This window comes from Benincasa hispida, chromosome 5 (assembly GCF_009727055.1).
Source record: "Benincasa hispida cultivar B227 chromosome 5, ASM972705v1, whole genome shotgun sequence".
Classification (NCBI taxonomy): domain Eukaryota; kingdom Viridiplantae; phylum Streptophyta; class Magnoliopsida; order Cucurbitales; family Cucurbitaceae; genus Benincasa; species Benincasa hispida.
The window spans coordinates 42,278,848-42,295,760 of NC_052353.1; the positions used below are offsets into that span (position 1 = coordinate 42,278,848).

At 30.3% G+C, this 16,913-nt stretch overlaps 1 protein-coding gene across 1 annotated transcript; it reads right to left on the reverse strand.

The window, feature by feature from the left end:
• Window positions 1–3,932: 3,932 nt before the first annotated feature.
• Window positions 3,933–5,789, reverse strand: LOC120077129 (UPF0496 protein At4g34320-like). Its single transcript, XM_039031029.1, has one exon. The coding sequence runs from the start codon at window positions 5,248–5,250 to the stop codon at window positions 4,132–4,134; it is 1,119 nt and encodes a 372-aa protein (XP_038886957.1). The 5' UTR covers window positions 5,251–5,789; the 3' UTR covers window positions 3,933–4,131.
• Between the last annotated feature and the right edge of the window lie 11,124 nt (window positions 5,790–16,913).

Sequence of the window (16,913 nt, forward strand, 5' to 3'; positions counted from 1 at the left end):
AAATCTATTAAATTTAAATATAAAATTAATTAAAAATATGATGTGACGTGATGATTTGGAATATTTTCTTTTTAATATTTCCCACTTCTCTCTTATTTCTCTCATCTTTCTCTCTCTTCTCCTTTTCCTCCCCTTCTGTCTCCTCCATCTCCATCAGGTTTTCAACTCAAAAGATGATGTAAATATTTTATTAAACCATGAAAGTTGTATAACTACAAAAGTTTGAAATTTACTACTTGCTATATTCTGTTTATGAAATATTTTAAATTTATTATCTGGACAGATGATGGATCGTTTGAGGGTTATGTCTAGGGTGTGTTCTTCTCTTTCCTTGCTATACATTAACAGATTCTAAGTTATGTTATTCATTTTTTATTTTTTTAATAAGAACCAATTTTCATTAAGATATTTGTAATACATGGTAGAATAAGAGAAAAAATATAAAAATATATTACATCTTTAAAATATTTGCAAATATGGATAAGTTGACTAGTCAATCTTTGATTTTTTTATTTTTTATTTTCAATTTCGCTCTTGTCATATCTTGTTTTACACCTTTTTTTAGTCTTTATTTTCTTTCTCTTCATCGATTTTTACTTCTTCCCTCCCATTTTTCATTTTTTCATTTTATTTTCTTTCTCAGTTTTTGCTTCTTCCCCATTTCTTTTTATTTTATTATTTTCTTTATCCGATTTTTGCTTCTTTTCTCTATTTTTTATTTTCTTCATTTTCTTCTTTTTCCCTTTCTTTTTCTTTCCTTTACTTTTTATTTTCTTTCATTTCTTTCTTTTTTCCTTTCTTTTTTTTTTCATTTTATTTTATTTTCTTTCTTTGGATTTTACTTTTTTTTTTTTTATTTTCTTTCTTCAGTTCTTGCTTATTCCTTTTTTATTTTTATTTTCTTCTTTTTCTCCGATTTTTGCTTCTTCCCGTATCTTTTTTTTTATTATTTTCTTTTATTTTCTTTCTCCGATTCTTTACTTCTTCCGTTTCTTTTTTTTTTTTTTAGTTTTTCTTTCATAGGACTTGAAAGTACTCAATTCATAAGTGACTTAACACCAACAAGCCAGTCATCAAGTTTGATTATTATAACAAATAATAAATATAAATAGTAAATGAAAGTCTATCAGTGTTAGCCACTAATATTTTGTATCATTGATAGCTTAATCTTTGATTATATTTTCGTAGTTAATAGCCACTTATAGAAATCTATCATTGATAGCCAACTTAGTGAATTTAATTAATAAAGTTGAATCTTGAACTAAAATGTAAGTGGAATGCTTAGAAGTTATCACTAATAGTATGTTTATCAATGGTAGAAGCTATCATAAAAAAGAAAATGGACTTATAAATGTTTGGGAAGGACAAGAAATGGGCAAAAAGGTGTTCAATGTCTATGATTGATAGAAGCTACTACTGATAGCATGTTGCCAGTAATAGAAGCTAATACTAATAACATGTTATCGATGATAAAAGCTACTCGATAGTACGTTATCGGTGATAGAAGCTACCACTGATAGCACGTTATCGGTGATAAAGAATTATCACTAATAGCATGATATCAGTGAGATCATTGATAGCATCTTATTAGTGATGTTATCAGTGAAAGAAGCTATCACTGATAACCACAATATGAGTGATGTTAGTGATATCGGTGATACAACTTAAGTGATATCTATATATCGAGTTTCTTTCAAAGGTGATAACCAGTTATAGAAGTCTATCATTGATAGTCTTAAGTGTTAATATTTCAAGGTTGATTCTAATTGATGAAAGTCTATCAGTGATAACGACTGATAGTTGCTATCAGTGATAGCCATAATAAAATATTATTAGTGATAACTATTATGGTAATCAAAGTTGTTGGTCTTCTTTCAAAGTTGATCACTATTTATAAATCTATCATTGATAGCCACTGATAGCCTTTAAGTAATATTTCAACGTTGATTCTAATTGATGAAAGTGAATTAATGATAGCTAATAATAATTTATAGCAAATTAAAAGTTAATATTTCAAGATTGTATTAATTTTTCTTAAATTGAAAGCTGTCGCTGATAGCATCTATTATCGATAGCAATTGATAGAAGCTATTAGCGATAGCAGCTGATAGCAACTATCAGTGGTCACCACTGATAGCTGCTATCAGTGATAGTTTTAATTTGAGAAAACCGAGAAGCGAACAAAATGGTGGCTAGGCATGGGTTTTTTAGTCTTTTACCATTTTTTGATCTATATATGCAATTATTTTATACTTGTACTACATATTATATTATTTTGGGCTTGAATTCTATTTATGTAACTAGCCCTTTTCATTAAGAAGCATAGTATAGTAACTTTGAGAATGAATTGCTAAGTCTCATATCTTCTTCTAGTGAATGACAAAGGACTTTCACAAATGAGGACAAGCCAAACACCATAAACAAGAAACTTAAAAAGGATTTTCTATGATCCTAGTTTTGTTTATATCGTTCTTAGAGTTTTCAAAAGAATCAGTAGTAGAAGATCAGGATTATGCTGTCTCTGATCATCTGCAACCTCCATTTCTAAAGCTTTTTACGTTTTACCCCTTCTATAGAAATTTGAAAATTTTGTAATTATACTAACTTTCATGTTTAACAAAATCTTTTCATCAAGAAAATTATGGAGATGGAGGAGAGAGCATCATCTTTTTCATTGAAAAAGGATGGAAATGGAGGAGAGACAAGAGAGAGAAGGGAGAAGAGGAGAGAGAGAAGAGGGAGAAGTGAGAAATATTAAAAAATTATTTGTTTTTCCTATGCATCATGCCACATCATATATTTGATCAATTTTATATTTAAATTTAACAAATTTATTAGTTGAGAGACCTTTTAAATCTATTCTTGAAAACATAGGGACTAAAATGATCAATTTTAAACATTGGAGATCAAATGCTACTATTCTTGATAACTCAGAGACCAAAAGGTATTTTTCCCAAATAATAATAATAATAATAATAATAATAATAATAATGTCGTAAATTGTGATAAGTATAAAGACTATTTTCAAATATAAAAAGATAAATTAAAATATTTACAAGTAGCAGCACAATCTATTTGCGATAAATCGTGATAGACTACTATTTGGAGGTATTAAAAAAACCCAATGACTGCAAAAAAATCGATTGGGTTGGGTTGGGTTGGGTTATCAACTCATTCGGGTTGGGTTAAGTTCAAATAAATGAAAATTTTATGGGTTAGATTGGTTTATGGATTCACCTAATATAACCCAAACCAACCCCAACCAACCCGAATTTATTATTAATTTAAAAAAATATTTTTTTGTTACTTATAACACAATTATTTCTACATATATTGATTTTAATTTTATTTAATTTTAATATTTTTTTAATAATTTATTTTTTAACAACTTTTAAAAGTAGTTTCTTTGCACTCTAGAAAGAAAATTTTCACTATATAAATTGAAATTGAGTAGTTAATCTTAATTCAATGTACTAAAATAATTAAATTAAATTTTTACATATTTACATTTTGCTTCTTTTATAAATTGTTCGGGATGTAAATTTCTTCAACCCAAATAACCTTTATTAAAAAATAAACTCAACTCAACCTAACCCATAAACACCTCTACTACTATTTGTGTAGTCGATTTATCGCAGATAGATTGTGATATTTTGTTAGTATTTATAAATATTTTCAACAATTTTATCATTTAAAATAATTTTTCTAAGTATGACGCATTAGTTTACTTCACCATTAATTATACAAATTTAATTAGCGACCCCTCCAAATCACAAAGATGTTTTTTTCTTTTTTTCTTTCTTTTTTTCCCCTTAAAAAACAAGAAAAAAAAACATACAATTGGCAAGTTGTAGGATTCAAAATTGCCATCCAAAATTCAGCTCAAAGAGCCTGAAGAACCACAGATTTTAGGAGCCAAATTGAATCATATAAGAGGTGGAAACTATCAAATTCAATAACTTGCTTAAGAGAATACACTTACACAACCATAATTAAACAATAAGTCAACACCCAAAGTTTTCCATGTTTTAAAATGAAACAATCTATTGGATTCATCATAAAAAACAAAATCCAAACCAATTTACCAAAACATCAACTTGCTAGTAGCAGAACAGAGCAGTTTGATTAAATTCAATGGTTAGGATGTTTTATGATCCTTTGTAAAACCACTGTCCTAGCCCTCCTAATATCTCTGCTGCAAGTATCAGCCTGTAATCCCAAATCCTCCACATTCTTCATGAACTGTCCCAGTTTCTTCTTCATCTCTTCCACCCCAAGCTTCACAGCTTCCTCTTCAATGGCAAAATCTGCTTTCTTCAAAAGTGATTCTATCTCCACTGTCAATTTATCAATAAGCACTCTAATGTTATCCATATCTTTAATAGCTACATATGTTCCCACTTGCATTGAGCTCAACACTTCCTTCTGTCCCTTCAAAACAGCCTCATAGTTCTTCCATAATGAATCAATCCATTTCCCCATTGATCCCACCGGAATCGAAGCTGCCGCAGCCATTGCCGCTGCAACCGGTGGAGCTGCCATGGCAGCTGCTACAATTGAACATATCAACACACTAGCAAAAGTAGCTACAAAGATTATGCTAGACACCTTCCTCCAAGTGCTCATGGATTTGAGTTTCTTGTCAAGCTTGTTCTTCCTTATTAGTAGTTTCTCTAACATTCCAATCTGTTGCCTATAAACAGCATTGAATATTTGGAAAAACTCATCTGTAAATGGATCACCAGCAGCCTTAAAATTCCTTAGCTCTTGTAAAGTTTTGACATATCCATTCCCATCTTCCATTTTAACTTCCTCCTCAAATTGTTGAATCGCCATTACAATCAAAAGATGGCTATCACGAGCTTTTTTCAAACACTTCTCCAATTCTGTACAGAAATCTAAAGACTGCAAGCTATTCTCAAAATACTCCTCAACTAATTCAAACAACTCTTGATTCTTCCATATATCTTTCTTACAAGCCAAAATTACTTTCACAACTTCTTGATTCATTTCTAATAAACATTCTGTGATTTCTTTAAGAGAATCAAAGGAAAGAGCTCTAACCTCAACGCCAACAGCGATGGTATTAATTGCTTGGTTAGTACGAGCTTGGAGAGTGGAATCAAACGATTGTAGATCGGCGTCAGCCTTACAAGCCGCTTCATAAGAACTCAGCTCCGTCGTGTAAGCCAAATTAGGGGATAGATTAATGGATGGAACTGAAGACTTTTTGCTCAAATGGGCTCCCATTACTTCGATTTTCAGTGAAACAGCACAAATTTCCTCAGCTTTTGCAACCTGGTTCTTCCTGAAAATGAAGACTCTTCAATCGAGTGAGGGTTTGGAGTGAAATTTGCGGAAATGGTGGAAATCTTCAAAAGGGGTTTGAGAAAGATGATAAATGAACAAAACCCAGAAAGGGATTGGACAATGGAAAGCGATTGGAGAGGGAAAAAGATGGAGAAAAATAGTAAAACATGGGGTTTAGGTTAAATAGAAAGGGAAGAAGAAGGAGGAGAACTAGAAGCAATGAAGAAGAAGCTTGAAGAAGAGGATTAAGAAGAGAGAAACTGTGGATGAAATTGAAGTTCTATCGAGAGAATTTGGGAAGTTAGCTTGCACGTTTTGAGAGAGAACTCAAAAGTATTGGCTTACGAAAACGCGGAAACTGAATCTTCTTTTTCTCTTATTTATCTACAAGGAAAGTGTTTCTTAGCAATTTAACACTTGAAAGTTTAAACAGAGAGAGAATTGTGAGGCAAGAAAAGAGGAGTGGGAGGCAGAAGCTTGGGCTTAAAGGAGCTGAGCAGAAAATTTGGTTGTTATAATGGGGAGTCTATTTCTTGGTCCCACTGCAAAGACCATTTTCCAATGGCCAATGTGAAAATATCACATTGAAATTCTCATCAAAATTATGCTATCTTTTGACTTTATTCTAGTTTTTACTTTATGGGATGTTCTTTACCTTACAAAACTTTGGGAAAAGTTGAAATTTAATTTTTTTGGTTGGATAAAAACCTCGTAAATAAATTCTATAGTTTGATAAAATCTCATGAATAGTCTCGACCATAAAGATTACGTTCTAACTTTTAAATTATAAACCCTATTATCTAGCTGTCTCAAAATCCTAGAAAAGAAATCAAGTTTGTATTGTAATGTAACCTATTTAATAATGTATAATGTATTTTCTTAATCAATTTGTTTTTAAAAATGATATTGTAAGACAAATAAGGTTTAAAATATTGATGATTATGGAAATGTTGAAGTCTCTATTTCATAGAAATGTGGATAGAAATATTAATAAAAGTTTAAAATGTTGACATTGATGGATACTTTAAAGAAAAAAAAAGTATTTTTGGTTACTAGATTTTAGGTCTAATTTCTATTTGGTTCCTGAATTTCAAATTATTATAATTTTAGTTAATTTTTAAGTTTGATTTTAATTTAGTCATAACTTCAAAATGTTACATTTTTACCAAATTTGAGTTTTGTTTTGATTTGGTCCATAAGTTTCAAAATTTATATTATTAACCTTGATTTTTCATTGCATACTCATTTTTAGTTTCTGGTGTTAATGTTTATTGTTAAAATAATTATGATGTGAAATTTTAAATTTAATTCTATTAAGGATGAAAATAATGAATCTTAATTAATTATAAATCTTTTAATGCTTTTAAATTAATTAACAGGCATTAACATTAAAGACAAAGAGTGAGTAGTTAATTTTAAAAAATGAAGTTAAAACTGTAATTCTCGAAACTTAGGAACTAAATTGAAACAAACTTAAATTTCATGGCTAAATTGTAACAACCATTATTAGCTTAGTAGGGGTCAATAGAGGGCATGACTTTAATCAAGAAATAAGAGGTCATAGAATCTATAGAAAACACCAAAATATTCTACGACTCTTGACACCAGCCTAAAAACACTTGGAGATCAAAAAGATATTTTTTTTTTTGCTGAAAAAAGTTATAAAATCAGAAAATTCAAAGAAATATTGAATTAAAAAAATAAACATTTTACGCCTTTAGTAATTAGTTAAATATTTATTATTAATATTATAGTTTTTTTTTAATGTTTCATCAATTTTTTTTCTTAGAAAGTATTGTGGCATGTCGACACAAATTTAACATCTAAGGATAAATTATAGGGTTGTTTTTAAATATAAAAAAATAAATAAAAAATATTTACAAAATATGACAAAATTTTAAAACTATCAATGATAGACGTTGATAGTTTGAAAATTTTAAAACTATCAGTGATATTGATAGACACTAATAGAAGTCTATCAGTGTCTATTAGCGTCTATCATTGATAATTTGAAAATTTTGCTATATCTTATAAATATTTTTAACAGTTTTACCATTTGAAATAATTTTCCTAAATTATATTTAGATTTTGTTTAGGATTAAATGATTTCTAATTTTCCTGAAAAAAAAAAAACAATTTATACGCATAAATTGTTTGAAATCAATTTTTGTATACCGTGAGTTTATGAAGCACAGATACAGATACGGCTACATAATACGGATACGATCGGATACGGCGATTTGTCAATTTCTAAAAAACTAAGATATGGATACGTCTAAGGATGCGTCATTTATATATATATATATATATAGAAATTTATATATATATATATATATATATATAATATATATATATATATATATATATATTAATATACATATTTCTAAAAAACGAGGATACTGATACGTTGAAGATACATTTTTTTCTTAAAAAAAATCTAGAATATAGATAAAATAGCATATAAGTTAATAACAATAGCACAAAATAGAATACAAACACTTAAATACAATACAAAAAAGCAACATCTAAGATGTTGAAATACAATAGTTAATAAAATGCAATAGAATAGTGACTCATATTGCAAAGAAGAAGAAAAAGAATATTAGAGGAGAAGTATGAAGATAAACGAAGAACTTGTTCATTGAATTGTTGAAGATATCCAAATGGTTTATATTTTGGTGGACTTTGTGGGGACTCAAATGTGAAGATGAAGATTAGATGATTCTAGTCTAGGGTTTGGTCCGTTATTTCTTTCCCTTTTAGTTTTGGACTCGAGTAGTGAACTTTTTAAATAGGTTGCCTAATTTTAGATTGGAAAAAGTTAGATGAATTGCTTGTCTTTTTTATTTTAAAAAAAAGTATGCGTAGAAATAGATACGTCAAATCGCGTGTCAGATACGTATCTGGGAAGTATCTGGAAGTATCGGTATCTGATACATGTCTGATACTGATTCTTTGCCTCACATGAAGTATCTATGCTTCATAACCGTGAGTACATGGTCTCTAGTTCATGCAACTTTGAGCAAATCTCTCAAGACGATTAGTAGACTCAACTGCATTTTGTTGTATTAAAATAGGATAACTGTAATGAGTGACAAAAATTAGAAATTATAAAATAGGTCATTTGAAAAAATATCTTTTTTAAAAAAAATGAAAAATTGTCCTTTTTCTAGTTTTCTCATTACAAAAATAGCACACTTTTTGAAAAGTTGTTAAAAGAATTTATCTCGGGCCTTCTCGAGTAAGATCGGACTCGAGATTGAATTTGAAACGTTAAGAATTCAATTATCCAATCTCTTGAAAGGACGAAAATACCTCATCTTGAAAAAACCCTTCATATAAACGGAAACCATTCCAGCTCCTCACTTCGCTCGAGATCTCCTTACATTTGCTTTGAAATTTTCCTTGTCTCGGCAGTTATTTGCATCCTTAAGCTTTGTTATTGTAAAGATATTCCATTATTCTCCTTCATTTTGTCTACGGTTTCAACTTATATTAGTGTTTGGTTAGGGTTTTAGTGTCGATCTAAGATATATGTGAAATTTGGGCTCCATATATATATATATTGAATATTTGGTCCTTTTTTGTGTGTATGTATGTATTTGATGATTTTCTAGATACTTCATCCTATCTCGAGTACAATATGTTTGCATCCCGGGCATGATTGGATGATGTAGTCTCAAGATCTATTGAATGTGCCCCAAGATTGGGTAGACTATTGGTTTGGACTATTGTATATGATCTCGGGGTAAATGTGGCCCGAGATTGACCATGAGATTAGCCACGATATCTTATACAAAACGTGACCAAAAAACCTAATCTCGTGGCATGCCTGTGTAAATAGCCTGAGTTCTTCCTAATTAGTACACGATCTTGGGCAAGTTTTACTTCAAGATTTAAGGAAAATTCCAAATATAATGTTTATGTCTTGTTTACCTAATTGATTGTTGAGTTCAATTTCTGGTTTGTGGTCTATGTGATAGACATTGGTACCTAAGATTCGTACTTTTGACTATTTTCCAGCCAATTTGACGGTTGTTCTCATTTGACGAAAACAGTCTCGAATATTAAGAACAAGTTAACACTTAGGAAATTGTACATGTTTAGGCATATTGTTTTTTGTCATTTTTTTATGTTAGTTTTTAATGGGCCTTTGTGTCATTATATTCTTTTAAGGGAGGTACATGAGGATAGGGAAGACGTCATTAACATTAAGTTACTGGGGAAGAATGTTTCTTTCATGCAGTAAGAGTTTGATATAGTGACGGGGTTGAGGTTTAGGCCTAGGCATGTAGTTGAGTTTGATTAGGATAGAGCTCTTAGGCTTAGGAAGTTTTACTTGGGCAATAGGTCCAAAATGAATGAGACTGAGTTGGACAAGGATTTTTTGGATTATGAGTTCGAAAGTGATGTGGATATGGTGAAGATGACCATTTTATATTTCATCGAGTTGGCTATGATGAGAAGGGAAATGAGGCAACACATGTGTTGGACCATGTAGGGGTTGATTGATGTATGTATGATTTTTGTAGCTATGACTGGGGTGACATGATATTTATGAAAACTCTGGGTAGCCTACAAATTGCACTTAAAGGAAAAGTTGCAATGTACAAGAAGAAGCCTGCGAAAAGTAAGTTGCTTAAGTCATACAACTTATATGGATTTTAATTTCCTTTCTAGGTTCGTTAATTTCGTTTAATTATAATTGTTTTTGGTATTTCGACTTTATCATGCATTGACGTATGGTGTTTGTTTTTCTGAATTTGTAGGTTTGGGCGTACTTCATCCCTTAGTGGATAGGTGGAGAATAGGGTTTTTGCTGATGCAATACTGTGCATGGAATTGCACGTATTCACCTAGAGCAAAGGTGATTCAGACACAGGTTTTTGGGTCTCAAGCAGTAAGTCATTCTTCATTAAGTTTTATATGTTGGTATATAGTTTAGGGCTTAGGGTTCTAATTTTTTTTCTTATTGTTTACATTCAGGCTCGTATAAATGATCCTGTTCTAACTGAGGAGGAGAAGGTCTACTTCGTTCGTACATTAGACCTTCCGATAGCAGATGAATATATTGAGCCTCCCCCTCCTCAGCTAGAGAATGTGTTTCATGGTCCAATTGAGAATGAGGATCAGTGACGAGTGGTCGTTTTACAGATTTTGGTCCACATGTGAGTGAGCCACCTTTAGTACGCATTTAGGTGCGTGTACCACCTGAGATAGTTCCATTAGTGAGGACCACAACATGTTTATCCTAAGGTGAGTTTTTAAATCTAAATGGCATACTTTATGTACCATTGAAAATAATTTAAATCATACATCTCATGCATAACTAAATTAATAAAGTACCAAAGTTGACCAGCTATTGGCATTCCTATTGACCAACTATTGGCATTCCTAGAAAATAAAATAAAATCTAAAACCCTAGATTTTAGAAAATCATAAAAGAAAATGAAAAAAGACAAAAGAAAAAATTGCTTCTGTTCAGCGGCGATGACGAATAAACCAGGACTCAAAACAACGATCCAATAGTTCAAAACGAGACCCTCGATGTTCTGAACATACTGACCAAATTTCAGTATGATCCAACGGCTAGAACTCCCATTATTGACAAATATGTAAAAGTTGTCCTTGAAAAACCGAACTACACTGCATTGTTTCTCTCCCTTTTTTCTTGTTTTGCCTTTGTTTTTTCAGGTTCTTTTCATGAAAAATTTTTGCCACGAAAGACACAGACTTACAAACTTGATTTACAGTAAAAAAAAAATACCCATAAACACCAGGTTTTACATTGACCTCATTAATTAAATCTGTAAATCTAAATGCCAAAAGTCTAAATAGTCAACCTGCAAACCACAATTAAAATCATATACATCTCATGCATATATTTTAAAAGAAACCCACCATTCTATTTTGCTTTTGTTTCTAAAAAACCCAAAAATTAAAATTACACAAATTGGACTCTGATACCAATTGAAGAGATCGAATCCCAAGCAGAAGCGTGTGATCGTCTTGCAATTTTGTTTTCGATTTTACATAAACAAAAATACGGTATAAAAACAATAACATAATGGCTAAACAATCAAGATTAGCATGAAAAAAAAAAAAAAAAGAAGAGTTAAAACTTACCTTTGTAGATATCAAATTCTTCACGATTCCCTTCACGTTTTATCTAGAACGTCTCTTCAATGATCAAAGGACACCACTGTAAGTGAAACCTTGTTATTCGATAGGATCTCAAGAATTAGATGTGTGGTCTCCAAGACTTGAAAAAGGAAGAAGATGTAGTAGAGAAAATCAGAGATTTTGAGAGAAATAGTAGGAGACTAAAATTCAGAATACCAAATTCAATTATGTCACAAACATTGACCATGAAGACCTATTTATAGAGAAGAGTGGTGACCCATTCTCCTAGTCTTTCTTATTCCTACTCTAGTTCTAATTTAATTAAATAATTTTTATTTAATTAATTAGTTCAATAATTAAATAACCATAAATATAAGGCTATTTTCAAGTATAGAAAAATAAACTAAAATATTTACAAAATTTAGTAAAATTTTAGAACTATCAACAATAGACGCTAATAGACACTGATAGATTCTGATAGATAAACGTCTATCATTAATAGTTCTAAAATTTTGATATATCTTGTAAATATTTTCAACAGTTTTACTATTTGAAATAATTTTCCTTTAATATAATTAATTAATTAATAAACATCAAGTGTTTATTTATCTCTATTTCTAAAAAGTTAATTAATTAATTAAACATTAATTAATCAATGAAACGACTATATTAAATCATATTTAGTATAGAAGTAATCAATATATAATTATCACATATTTATATGTATACATCTCTTTAATATTTGAATCTTATGCAAATATTTTTCTCTCTTAATTATAGATCACATCTATAATTAACCATATTATATTAATCTCATTAATATGCAATTGATTTGAACAATTCAAACTATTCCTCTTATATTTCCTTTAGTGAGTTAACAAGAGGACTTTATGAACCTACAGATTAAAAGTACCAATGATATATAATTAATTAATTAAACTCTTTAATTAAATTAATCAATTTTTATTAACTATCGTTGATCACTCCATTAAAGACCAATAGTTGCACTCTTCATACTATAGATTTATTTTTGTGTTCATGGATGTAACCAATCAATAGTGAGTCGACCCTTTACAAATTACTCATAACTACACTTGATTTAGGACATTAACTCTAACAAGAACCTGGTAGAAGTTTATCATTGATAAAGGCTATTAGAAATATATCAATGTTCGTCTATGATAGAAACTAATAGAAGTCTATAATTGATAAAGGTTGATAGAAGTCTATCAGTGTCAATCAATGATAGAAACTAATAGAAGTCTATCATTGATAGAGGCTAATAGAAACTGATACAAGTCTATCATTGATAGAGGCTAATAGAAATATATCAGTGTCTATCAGTGATAGAAACTGATTGAATTCTATCATTGATATTATATTGATAGCAACTGATACAAGTCTATCAGTGTCTATTAGTGTTTTTTTTTTGCTATTTCTGTAAATAGTTTGACATTTTTTCTATCTATGAAAATTTTCCTTTCTGGTTTAGAAATTGAAGTATTGAAAAGTGTATATTGTTAGACATATTTAAATAATAATATGTTTAATTAAAGTATGGGTGGATTAATAATTTATATTATATTAGATTGGGCTTGATCTAATTAATTAAGGCCCTAGATTCCTAATTGAGTATGGAAGATAAAAGCCTATTCCTAGTTAATTAGGGTTTAATGGAACCCTAATTGAACAAATATAGAAAGAGATGTTAGGGCTATGGTCTCCGATATATACCAAAACAATAAGCATTCAGTCTTTCTTGAATCCCATTTAGAGATCCACTAAGGGCATTCGGAGTTTTGGTTGAGGAAGACCATAGTCATCCATCATCATCTTGAAGTTATCATCAATTTTGCAATGGAATCCGGTATGTTATTCTTGACAATTTGACATGAATGATCCTAGGATTTATCTATTTAATATAGATATTAAGAATTTATGCTAACAAGTGATATCTGAGCATGAATTTCATGTTGAATTATCGATTCATATTTGTTTGTCATGGATCTTGATTCAATTTTTTTGGTAAAGAAGTTTAAAGAATTAAAAAAAAAAAAAAAATTGCAGTGCACTGATTTTCCACCTCCACCGGCGAGCGACTTTTCATTAGCCACATGTTTAATAAAATCATTCAATTAGGTGGTTTTGAATTCAAGTTTCATTTGTTTTTTTTTAAAAAAAAATTATTTGATAATGTCCAATTCAATGGAATCCAAATTGTTTTATAAATTTGAATTTCCCAATTTCTTATTGATGCTTTTAATTTGGTTTTAGTTTGAGAAATTTGGTGAATTCGATGGATTTCATTTGGATAGATTTAGTGGATTTAAGTTTTTTTTTTTAAGGGAATAGCAGTATTAATTTAATAAATTTGAATGAAGTTGTGGACATGGAAAAAAAATCATGTTTATAATAGAAAAGGCTATTCTCGGAGGAATTTTCATTGATGTTCTTAGTTTATTAATCAATCCGTTTGGTTTTTCCCGCGATTCTTATATGATCTTGTTTGATCTTGTCGGTGGTTCTTGATCTTGATTATTGATAATTGAGTGAATTTAAATCTAGCTTTTAAATTAATAAGTTTTGTGAATTTGAATCTAAAGTTTTACTCTTGATATAAGTCAAGATTTGAATAATCATGTTGTGGATTCAAGATTAATTGATCATGCTGTGGTTTAAATTTAAATATGATTGATAATGTAGTGAATTTAAATTTAAATTTGATTGATGATATTTAGCGATATTCACATGTTTTTGTTGCTTTAATTATATAATGTGTATGCAATTATTAAGTGAATATTGGTAAAGACTATTTGGTGTTCTCTCTTTTATTTTTGTACAATAATATTATTATATTATTATGTTTTATATTTTAGATTGAGTTGGTCAAAATAATATGTTATCAAAGTAGCCTTTGTTGTCTAGATTAATTTAATTCTAAAATATAAGATGTGCATATTCATGAATTTATGCGGATAATTATCAGCCAAGGAAGATAATTATTTGGTCAAATTGTTAGTATGCATGTGATAATGAATATGTGACAATTATAAGGATTTCTCATGTGAAAAATAGTTGTTCCAAAGAAAGGCTATTTTTTTACAGAGTTAATTGTCAGTACTTTGATTACTACGTTGAGAGTACCATTTACAGTTGGTGTTTTTTTTGCCCAAAGGCTGGACATCAATGTTGTGCTAGGTATCTTGTTAAAGAGGCTCACCACATATGTGAAATTATTTTGTTATATTTTAATTGTGAGCATATGTTTTGTTGTTTATTATTTCAGTTGGTCTTACTCAAATATCTGAAAATCTGAGTTCAATCCTTAAGTTGAATGGATCAAACTTCAAGATTTGGAAGGAAAGCCTAGAGATACTTCTCGGGTGTATAGATTTGGACTTTGTATTAAGGACCGATAAACCTACTTCTACTGAGGAACAATCAAATACGACTAATATAGAGAAGCGAGAACGGTCAAATCACATATGTCTGATGATCATTAGGCACTCCATTGCGAAGTCTTTTTGGGGCTCTATCACAGAAAGTAAAAATGCCAATAAATTTCTTGCTCAAATTGAGAAATATTTTGCTAAAAATGAGAAAGGGGAAGCAAGTAGTCTTTTGACTTCTTTAACTTCTATTAGGTATAAGGGCAATGAAAACATAAGGGAGTGCATTATGGAAATGTCCAATCTCGCCGGTAAATTAAAGATACTTGATATCGAGATAAATGAAAATTTACTCATGCATCTGGTACTTCTCTCTCTTCTTGCATAATTCACTCAGTTTACGATAAGCTATAATACTTAAAAGGATAAATGGAGTATTAATGAGCTTATCTCACAATGTGTGCAAGAAGAAGATAGGATTAAGAGAGAAAGGACAAAAAGTGCTCATTTGGCAATATGCTCTCGTGATAAGAAGAAAAAGAAAATTATGGATGCTGCAGAAGGGACATCTCAACAGAATAAAAATAAGAAATAAACTACTAAAAATCCTTGTTTTTTCTGTAAAAGGAAAGGTCACTTCAAGAAAGATTGTCCCAAGTAAGTCAAGTAGCGTGTAAAGAAGGGTAAACTTCTTAATTTGGTTTGTTCTGAAGTTAATTTAGCTTTTGTACCTATAGATACTTGGTGGGTAGATTCTGGTGCTACTACTCATATAAGTATATCAATGCAGGGTTGCTTATGGAACCAGCCGCCAAGTGATATTGAAAGATTCATCTATGTGGGCGATGGCAAAGCAGTTCCAGTTGAAGCTATTGGAAATTTTAGATTACTTTTAAAAACTGGTTGTTATTTGGATCTGAATGAGACTTTTGTTGTAACGTCATGTTGACGAAATTTAGTTTCTATTTCCAGTTTGGACAAATTTGGTTTTTCTTGTTCTTTTGGAAATAATAAAGTTAGTCTTTTTCAAGATTCTAAGCTTATTGGTATCGGTTCTTTAATTGATAATCTATATATGCTTGATTCCTTTGCTTCATTTAACAAGATCTTGTTATCTAATTCATGTGGTATAAAGCGTAAATTAAATGAGAATTCCAATATGTTATGGCACAAGCGTTTAGGTCACATCTCTAAACAGAGAATTCAAAGACTTGTGTCAAATGGAATTCTTGATTCCCTTGATTTAAGTAACTTCAATGTTTGTGTGGAATGTATTAAGGGAAAACAGACAAACATAAGAAAATTAGGTGCCAACAGATGCTCAGATGTCTTAGAACTAATACATACAATGTTGGGATTGGTGTCCTAATTCTCCTGGAGTCTCGTTGTTTTGTAAAGATACACATTGTTCAATGAATAAAATAATTGTTATTTAATTCTGGTATTTACTTATATCCAATAAAAAAAGCTCTTTGCTTATCTTATGTGAACTTATGCATGTATATGTGATATACAAGTGGATCATGCCTTAAGTGATAACCTAAATAGATATGTAGTATAAGGATTAAGGTGGGATACCTGATCCTAGTGACACTACGGATACGGCCAGCTTTGTAGAGGTTTGCAAATGTTGTAAACTATTACAGATGGTAGATCCTGACCAATCATGTGGAGACATGGAGCGAGGGTGTCCTATACAAAGAGTTTGTATAAGACTTGGACCACAAGATGACTAGACTCTGTATATAACACCGTTGATACTAGAGATTTACATCTCACCTAAACGATCATAGGTGACACGACCTCAATCCTGAGTGGTTTGGGAACTCCTGCCTTTGAGGGCGATCCTTTGATTAGTATGGGTGAGAGTGGCCAGATTTTCAACTCAACATGCCTACCTTTTTGGGGACTTGTCAGATCTGGGAGTTGGGAACTCAATCCACAAGATGGAATTCAATCTTTTCCCGAAGCAGGGATAAGTAGAGAGATTGATCCCTTAAGGGCTTATTTCGGGGCTTAAACTTAGTAGCCACAGCTTCTCTTTGGAAGAGAAGACTCAGTCATAGTAGGACTATGACTTATGTTCATTAG

What these genes read in the sequence shown, in the direction of transcription:
- LOC120077129 (XM_039031029.1), bottom strand. Translation starts at nt 5,250, where the DNA reads ATGGGAGCCCATTTGAGCAAAAAGTCTTCAGTTCCATCCATTAATCTA.